The following is a 10448-nucleotide window of genomic DNA, read 5'->3' on the forward strand; positions in this document are numbered from 1 at the left end:
AACTGATGTCAACAAATATATCGTTGCGTTCCAGTCAAGAACTGTGGCGTAGAGATGGAAATACGACTCATTCCGCCGACACTCCGCCGACTACTAATAACGCTTTGATGTCTGTGATTGGTTTAGTCGGCTACTGCCACTACTGCACGCGATTACACTGTCCCCACTTTTCCACTTCAACCGTGCGCGCATTACGTCACCTGTGTTAATTCTTATGAACGCACTTTATCTGAACAAAATGACACTGGTCGGCATAAATAACTCACCAAACTTTATTGTAAAAATAACAAGACAGGATCTTGTTTATTTATCATCTGAAACTCTGAACCACCATAAAACATGGAAACTAACGCGTGCACCAAAATTAGTTTTTACGTTTGTTTACCCAAGTTACAGAAAAGTTTACTATTCCAGTGGTCATAATCACCCGATCTCCCCAATTCACACAATCTCATTCCATAGTTTATAGGCAACTAATTTATTCAAATTTCAGTTTATAGGTACTTTTTAAAGTAATAAGTAGGTAGTGAACAACAAAAAAATAATTCCTATACTTTTGATGAATAAATTGTTTGAATATTATAATAATATTATATATTATATTGTATTTACATTCAAATTTATTATTTATTGTATCTAATTTTGTGATTTCGATAATAGTTATTTGGATAGTACTCACAAGTTACTTAAAACGGCGCGTAACGTATCGTTTTTTTACTCGGTTGGTATATGTGACGTTGTAACATTGTGGGAACGTTTTAGAAATATTGTGAAGGCGTTACATCAGAATACATATAACAAGAACGTATGCTGTATTTTTCTACTATTCCCATAGATATATACAACAACTAGATAGCCATCTCCTTCGTGTCATCGCAGTCGGCCGCCATTTTTAATGCAGGCAATGTTTACGAAATAATATTATCACAGTATACATGAGTAGATAAATATATAATGTATACAAATCAATGTAAAATAAATGTAAACATTGTCTGCTTTATAAATGACGGTCGATTTCAACATTGGTCACAGCTAGTAGTATAAAGATGGCTATCTAGTTGTTGTACACATTTCCGTATTTGTACTACCACTACTATGTCAATATATTTGTGTTAGGTATACATTGTAAATACCGTGTGTATGTTTGAGATATATAGTTGAATGATGATTACTATTTTTCGGTACCTACTACTTATATTGTATATTATGATACCATAAAATATATGCAGTCAATGATGATACCCAAGTGTACCTACTTACGTTTATTTATAAAATATATTCAAAATCAATTTTTGTTATTAGATATTCATTGTATATTTTATATTCACAGTGTTATGAAGTAGAATATCACAAAAAAATGTATTAAATTTGTACAAATTTCTTATCGTCAGATATTCTTGTATTAATATATTCACCAATATCATATACTTCAGTTAATTCAGTTTAATTAGTTGTATCAGTATTACTTTCAATTTTGGAGTTATTGAAAATATTTTATGAACAGTTAATAGTATAGTATATTTTTATGACCGACAGTGTGTGTAGAAAAATTGCATCGTCGCCGGTTATCGTTCTCGTGTAAAAGTTTTAATATTTATGTTTTATAAATACATATGTATAAGTACCTAGTATCAATTAATAATTAGCAAAATAGTAATAAAATTGTGTTTCATCAAACGTCAAACAAAGGTAATATAATTTATCTGAACAGACAAGAGACATTAATACAATTGATTGTTAATGGTTCCAATCAAATTTTAAAATACTTGAATATATCACGAGACGTATTATATTATGTTTATAGTTTGTTTAACATAGGTAAGTAAGATAAATCGGATTGTATCTTATACAGGTGTTGGTACACAGGCGTAGGTACCTACACGAAAATTTTCGTATACCTACCTTATAACTATTGAAGTTCAAACTACGAACGAATTATTATTGTCGGATTTGCGTGTGCAACGTAAAATGCTGGTAATTCCCTATGTACACTTTTGCTGCCTACAGAACGAAAAACATCTTTATAATTCACAAAAATCACAGTTAATTTAACAAAAGCATTGTTAACATAGGGCCAACAAACAGTATTGTTAATTAAAAAATTGTAGTATTGTCCATCTTCAGATTTACAAATAGCATTGTTATTTTGTTTAAAGTCTTGTTTAATTCAACAATATTAGCCTATCAATTTTTCAGTCAATAGAAATTATGTTTGGTTAAATTAACAAATCATTTTGTCAAATTAACAAATCATTTTATAAAGTTAACAATTTATATTTTGTAAAATTGATATAACTGCCATTAAAAATTGTAGATATTTTCATTATCAATTCAACAGTAAAGCATGTTTGACTTAAAGAAGTTTAATTGTTAATATAAACTTAATTAAATTCAGCAGGTGCTTAATTTTAAAAAAATTCCCAATTTGTATTTTATAAAATAACATTAAATACATGTATATTTAAATATTTTATATAGGTACATTATATATTCTGTATAAATAAAAATGTATAGGTATATACACACATTTAAGTTTTTTTTTTTTTTTTAATATACCAATTAAAAACATAAATATAGATTTTATCATGTTTTTGAAATTTAGTCCCTCTTCTAATAAATTTCGGTAGTAGTTGTTTCTGGATAGTAATGGTAATAACTTTGATATCTCATAGCCCATGGATAAAAACATGCGGTTAGTAAACTTTCAAATACTTAAAAATATGTAGTTTCTTTATTTCCATTACATTTTTTAATTGCAACATTACTACCTACTAGTCTGCTCATTTTTGTCATTAAACCAACTAAACAGCATGAGGAAAGTTTTTAAAATTAATCTATTCCAACAAATTGACACTAAGCATCATAATACAAAGGTGAAAAGAAGTATAAAATACATTAATTTTTTTAATAAAAAGAAAAAATTTATTAGTTCATTTCTGTAATTACAAATATAATTATTTAAGATTTAAGTTCAGATATTATCTGTTTTATTAACGGACATGGTTTGTCAAACGGTAGTTTAATATTATAAAAAAAATTTTGAATAAACAACCACACAGATATTGATTCAATGGGGTATTCAATATTAAACAAATGGTAAATTTTAAAACACATATCTAAGGCTTTAATAATTGAGAAAAATACATATTTTGACTCATCAAAATAAACCATTATCTGCGATGGTTTCAATATTGTACCCACAACCAACAAGCACGGTTGAATAGGAATCTTGTCATTTTTCCTAATTTTCAGTATTTCTTCAACTTCAATTGCAGTATTTGCAACAATCATGAATGTGTTTTGGGAATCTTTAATTGAAAATTTGTGGAAACATTTCCTTCCATTTAGATCAGTGAAAGCTTTTTTTGTAGTTGGTACAAATAGACCATGAATAACGTACAACACCACAGCATTTTTATGATCTGAAAAATAATTATTTTTGAAACTAAAAACTAAAGACAAATGTGCTTATTTAAGTATATTCAAAGGAAAATTCAAAGCATTTTTTTAGGAAAATAGTGATTAATGAAGAATAAATATTTTACCAATAATTAAAATAGTACTGTACAAGCATTTTAAGTTTAAGTATAAGGTAATATAATATGATATTGTTTTGTTAATTTCAGCATGCATATTATTCCACTTTTCTAAAAATTAAACACAATATTTGCTTTCTAATCAAAATGTTCATAAAAATATAGCGTTTATGATTGTATAATGATATAAACATAATTTTAACTATAAAGGTTGTTATTACAACAAATTATGACAACATGCAAATAGTAAATTATTTCTAAAATACAGTAGTTATCATAATTTAGTATTTACTTTAAACAGTTTAAACTGAATGTGACAAAAATATAAATACACATAGAAATATAACACATATAGTGGTTATCTCTGTTTAAAAAATACAACTTTGTAAAGTATAATGTAGCTATTGTTTTAATATTAAGATCTCAACTTACTTTCTGGTGCATTATTCGTTTTCATCATGCTTTCTAAAATTTTCCGACAGCTAGGGTCCTTTATACGCTCATCTATTATTTGTACCAGCTTAAGATATGATTTATCATAAGAACTGAGTAAGTCATCATACTTCTCATGCAGCCGTTTGAAATCAATATCAATCTTAAAAATATATTTATAACTTAAAATATGATTTTATTATATATCATATTGTATATGATAATATACTACGACAAAATATGATATTTTCAAAACTTCATCACTGTCATTTTAAATTAACAATCAATAATTTTCCTATTTTTAACTTATCATTAATTTTTTTTATTCGAGAAATATACGAGAAGGTAACAATTACATATTATATAACATCATGTTCTACTCTTAATAAGAATACATTTTCTGTTTTACTTGTTTAAAATATTAATATCAATTTGCTTACAAGTTTATACCCTAATGGTTGCATGTATTGAGGCCATGTCTTATGGATTTCTGATGGTGAAAAATTAGTTGACCTAAGATGATTCAATCGATAACCAGTAGTTTTTGCCCAAATCATCTCAATATCAGGCCAAGTTAATTCTTCGTGTTTTAAACTGGCAATAAGATTTTCTGCATCTTCTTCAATAACTAATAAAACAGGAATAAAATAATTTAATTTAATTTAATGCATATAAAACATAATATATAGTTACCTATTTCAACATTTTTGTTTCCAGAAATCCTAGTGGGTGGTTCATTGTTTTTATGTGCTTTTGATACTTGTGAAGACATTAATTCATGATTTTTTAAGCTTCTGAGTTTGTTAAAGTACTTTGCATAAATTTTTCCTTTTGGGCATTTTTTCAGTCCACTTCTTTCAAAGTATATTTCCTGTCAAAAAATGTAATATTTTCAAATTTATCATAAATATTTAATATATGAAATTTACTTTTATTTCTGTTGTGAAGGTTTCAATTATTATATCTGAAATATGATTGGCTAAGGCAGTAGACATAGGACGTTTTTTTTCAAACAAGCTGGCTATTATTAAATCAACCAAGAGATTTCTGCAGGTTTCATTTAAGTTTTTATTGGATTCATAGTAACTTATGATCATTGACCCATGAGTACTTCTTTTTAAGACTTCATCTAGTGAAAACTCTGGTAATGGTTCAGCTGATCCTACTAATAATGAACTAGATGCAGGGGGTGTAAATGAAGGCGTAGGCAAATTTGAGTTTGAAGCATTGATATCTGTCTTAGTGTTTTGCCACTGTTTTATGTAATGCTCAAACTTTATATGAACACCAAGGGGATACTTCTTGAGAAGCTTTTCAATTTGTTGACTATATACCGAAAAGCTTCTTCATCCATATATTCATCTTAAAAAAATTGTATACAATTTAATTAAAAAAATGTATTTAAATCATATTTTAGTTGAAGGTAAAATTTCATTCTTAGAAAAAAAACATGAATAAATGTTTAAATTTAGATATGTAGCACAAAAAATTAAAATAATACAAAATCAATGAATATTCGTAAATTTATACTCACCGAGACAAGTTTGGAATAAATATGCCATGTTCCAACCATTAAGCAAATTTCGGATAATATTTTTGTCATCTTCAGACAATGGTGTTGGATTGTTTGAAAGGGCTGTAGGTTGTAGTTCTATAAAATCATGGCTTAAGCTAGTATCATCAAGAACGAATGGACCACTGAGCTCAGAAAATGAGTTGCAACCATCAAACAAACCATCGTTTAAATCCATATTCGAGCTTAAACAATTACTATATGTATGAATGTGGGTTAAAATAACAAATTTTTTTTATGTATATGTAGACATAGGGATAAAATTAAACAAAATATAAATAATAATAAATGTATTGTGATAAAAAAATCATGCAGATAAAATATGACTAAACATTATACAACTTTGTACATACATATAATATACAAAAGCTTAATCATATAAACTGGCTATATACATATATAGATTTGTTTTATTTTACTTTATGAATTAAACATAAAATAAAAAGTTTCTTTAAAAATACTCCTTTAGTCTAACCATGAGTCTTCCACCAGAGACTTGATTAATATTTATTGGAGGACCACTTATGTCATCAACACTAATAATACTCTTTGAAATTATATTTTTATATTTGTTGACTTCATATGCTCCCATATGAGTGCTATATGAATCTAATTGAATTTGGTGAACGATAAATGATATAGCACTTTCATTCATTATAATAATTTCAAGTATTTCATACAAACAAACATCATGCTTAAAACTACTAACATAGTTTCCTATTTTATAAACTGTGCCCTTAAAATCAATTACAGAATAACTAATAAAATTGTTAGATGGCATAATGTTCAAATTATTTGATATAAATTCGAGATCTGAATCAATTTTATGTTTATTGGAAATGGAAAAATCTTTGTAAATATCTTGATTAAGTAAAAAGTGTGCAAATTTCAATTGATATTTTATGGCTAATGTTAAGCAAATATTTTTTCTAGAAGTAATTGCCCTAGCATACATTTTAAGTTCTTTGTGCTTAGCCTCATACCTAAAACACCAAAAATATCTGGGTGGCCCAGATTTAAGTATTATTGATGGATAATGGGTTAATATGTGATGTTTGGGCTTTAAATTGTCATTGAAAAATAGTATATAATTTGAATTGTGTTTATTAATCAAGTACTTTAAACGTGAAACAGAACTTTGCTGTGACAACTCATGACTTAGTACAATTTCAATTATTTCTAGAAAATTTAAAAAAAAAATCCAAACATCATCATTCTCAGGTATCAAATCGCCTATTATTAAAGGAAAGAAGTGTACGAAGTTCATCATTTGTCTTGCAGACATTTTTAAGTGGAATTTAGATAAATGATGTCTCTCAATGGGGGGTGATAAGTTTTTTTGCTCTAATTCACCATAGCTAAAATTTTGTTTTCTATAGTTCAAAGTTTCTAGAGATAATATTTTTACTGTTTCTGTATAATATGTGATAATGTGACACATATCATAATGGCACACGCCTTCAAATATGTCATGCATTACATCAACACAAAAATTAGTTGTAACGTGAAAGGAATTTATATTATTCAAAATACTATTTTGGCTAATTCCAGTAAATTATAAATTGTTTGTTTCTATATCTTCTACATAATTATCAACATTACGGAGTAATGTTTCATCTTCTTCGCCTAATGTATGTGTTAATGTTTTATGGGCCTTGCAAAATCTACAAAAATAGTTTGAAGAAAATGATTTACTGAAATCACAAATGCTGTTAAGTCCTAAATTGTCTCCAATTATCAAACCAAGAATAAAATATACTTTTTTACAACCATCAGGTGTGTTGATTATAATACCATCATTTTCTAATGAATTGAATTCATCAATTAATTGTTTAAAACATAAATCATTTCCATACGATTTTAAATCTTTAGATTTTATAAGAGATGCTAGAAAAATATTTGTTAGTTTTGAACTATTTTCATTCAAAGGAAAACTATAATACACAGCTGAAATAGCATGACACATTGACTTAGATCCTAATGGGTTATTTATTTCGAAATCGTCAATATACATAAAAAAAAAAGGCATTACTATTTTATTTTGATGTGGAATTAATTTATTTTTCCATAAAGACCCTTGAATAAAATTTGTCATTAAACAATTTTCATCAGAAACTGGACAATGTATTAAATAATTATAACGTTTTATAGCCAAATTAAGATTATTATTTAGCTCAAAATATTTTTTAAATTGAAATTTAAGTGGCATTAGAATTGCTTTTGTACTTATTTCATCAAATACTGTTTGACCATTGTGGGATATTAGATTTACTTCATTGTTTATTGTAAATTGTTTACATGTATCAGTTAAAAGATCATTGGTGGTTAAATACTTGTTTAATAAATATTCTGTTTTACATAGTTTGAAAGAATCTGAAATTGCTAAAGTAACTTTTGAAAATTTTGATAACATTAAATGGTCAGTAATTTCACTTTCAATTATTCCTTCTAATAATGATGTAATAGGTTTAATTATTTTTTTCTCAATATCATTTTGGATATTTGTGACATCATTTCTGCAAAAGTTATTATTGTTGTGTAATGATAAGGAAAATTGGACTGCAAACAAGTGTAACTGTTCAATACTCTTATTAATATCAAATATTTTTTTATTAGATATTTCAGGTTCATTAACTATATTAGGGATGTCTGGGATAATAGTGTTGTCACTACATATTATTTCTACATCAAAAGTATTACCATCATTATCAATTGTAAAATCATTAGAAGCAACTGTTTCATCGGTATTATTTTCAAATTTATGTCTTACCAGTACATGTTTTTTAAAACTACTCAACGTCTGAAAAGATTGCAAACAGTTGTTTTCTCTACATGTGTAAGAGCTATGAGGTCCTAGCAAATGTATGATTTTGTAATGAGAAATGAGTGAAGGCAATGTGGGTGTATTTATATAACAAATAAAACAAATCATTTTAGTAGTAGATAGTTAAGTGTAAGAACAAAATGCTGTTCTTCATCAATAACAATTTGTAAAAGATATCTACTATATAGGTAGCAATTTCTTATACTATTGAGTAATAAAATTATACTTACCTACCAATTGAGTTTACACTTATAAACGGAATGAATCGAAGCTGGTACTTAACTATTGCCGCAAAACGAACAGAAAAATCACATTGGTCGACAACTGAATATAATATTTTCACACTTACGACATACAGCACTGTAAACACTACTTAACACGCGAAACAGTGGAATACTGAAGACGAAATAACTTTATTAGTTTTTCGGTAACATTTTTATGACGAATTACGATAGTCGATAGACGTCGATATTCAATATACGTACCGCACACAATATGATAACCAGATGACGCGGGTATACATCTGACATTTTTGTTGGGAAATATTATTTTCCATTTTAAAAATAGACTGGTCACGTTTAATATTTTTAAATTTTAACAAATATAATGTTAATTTAACAAAATAATTGTTAATTCAACAACTATGATTTTATCAATAATCAATAAAATTGTTTTGTTAATATGGATGATGAAATTTCGTTCTTTTAACAAATATACTGTTAATTTAACAAAATATTGTTAATTCAACAACTAAGATTTTATCAATAATTAATAAAATTATTTTGTTAATATGAATGATGAAATTTCGTTCTGTGTGTGCACGCCTCTCTTCCTCTTCTTTTGTCGTGAGCACCTTTTCCTGCAAACTCCTTGACCGAATTCCAGTTCTCTTTGTTCTGTAGCATTGCTTCCACTATCATGTCCGGTTCCATTTCCGCTCCGATTTTTACCTCCAGCTCCCTTCTCTGCCGCCACCACCTCTCACACCTGAAAAAGGTGTGCTCGCGTCATCCACTGGTGATCCGCAGTCCACACATGCCGGGTCCTCCCGCTTCTTGTACTTATGGAGATAGAAGCCGAAGCATCCATGTCCTGTTAGCATTTGGGTCAGATGGAAGTCCATCTCTCCAAATCTCCTGTCCGTCCATTTCTTGATGTCGCTGATCAGCCTCTTTGTCCAATGACCCGTCTTGGTTGAGTCCCACTGGGCCTGCCATTTTCTGAGTGTCATGTCTTTTAATTTCCCTTTATCTACAACTGTGCCTTCTTTCAGCGCTCTAAATTTAAACTGCTGCTCCTGCGCTTTTTTTCTCGTTGTGCCTCTGTGCCCATAGAGCTCGAGAAGTTATAGACGAGGTGCTTGTGTAGGGACCCTGTGTAATCCTCGAGGACCTCCCAGTCTCCAACCTTGCGATGTTCCCTTCCTGTGACGAAGGTGATATCTATATGCGTCCTTGAGATTCCCCCTTGATATGTTCTGTAGAATGTTGGACTGTCTCCTTGATTGCAAGCTACCATGTCCATGCCTGCCATCATATCTGCCAATGCTTGACCTTTGCGGTCTTCTCTATGGTCTCCCCAGACTGGGGATTACTATAAACGAACTAATTTATTGTAAGATATACATTATTTATTATTATAGACAAATATGACGGTAAGTATTTATAAGTTTAATAATCGGTACTATTGTACTTAATAGGTAAAAAGAAAATTTATAGAATGGTACCAAAAATTGAAATTAAGAATTTCTTTTTAATGAGTTGTTAGTTGTAAACAAAGTTATCATCGGTTAATTTCATTACAAATTTGTACAAAAATCTCGAGAAAGTTTCGTACAAAATTGTGGTAATTAGTGCTTAAGAGTTGCACAGCTAAGATAAAGTTAAATATTCTGTTCAAATCTGAATAATTTATTAAAATAAATTATAATTACGTTCACAGACTACAATAATGCTAAAATTTTCTATATTCAGTGATAAGGTATATGAAAAGAACCATAACGTTAATGAAGAATGATTTTTTTATATTTATAATGCTAACATGTAAATTAACCATATATTGTGATAGTTTATTGATCTCAATT

The 10448-nt window shown here is 28.2% G+C and overlaps 1 protein-coding gene across 1 annotated transcript; it reads right to left on the reverse strand.

Moving 5' to 3' along the window:
• Positions 1 to 2958: 2958 nt before the first annotated feature.
• LOC107885144 lies at positions 2959 to 5396 on the reverse strand. The gene is made up of 4 exons (XM_029486381.1): positions 4662 to 5396; positions 4409 to 4596; positions 3969 to 4131; positions 2959 to 3422 (listed from the first exon to the last, which is right to left on the reverse strand). Exons 1-4 carry the CDS (start codon positions 4738 to 4740, stop codon positions 2959 to 2961), a joined length of 894 nt encoding a protein of 297 aa, XP_029342241.1. The 5' UTR covers positions 4741 to 5396.
• Between the last annotated feature and the right edge of the window lie 5052 nt (positions 5397 to 10448).

Source organism: Acyrthosiphon pisum, chromosome A1 (genome assembly GCF_005508785.2).
Source record: "Acyrthosiphon pisum isolate AL4f chromosome A1, pea_aphid_22Mar2018_4r6ur, whole genome shotgun sequence".
NCBI classification, from domain to species: domain Eukaryota; kingdom Metazoa; phylum Arthropoda; class Insecta; order Hemiptera; family Aphididae; genus Acyrthosiphon; species Acyrthosiphon pisum.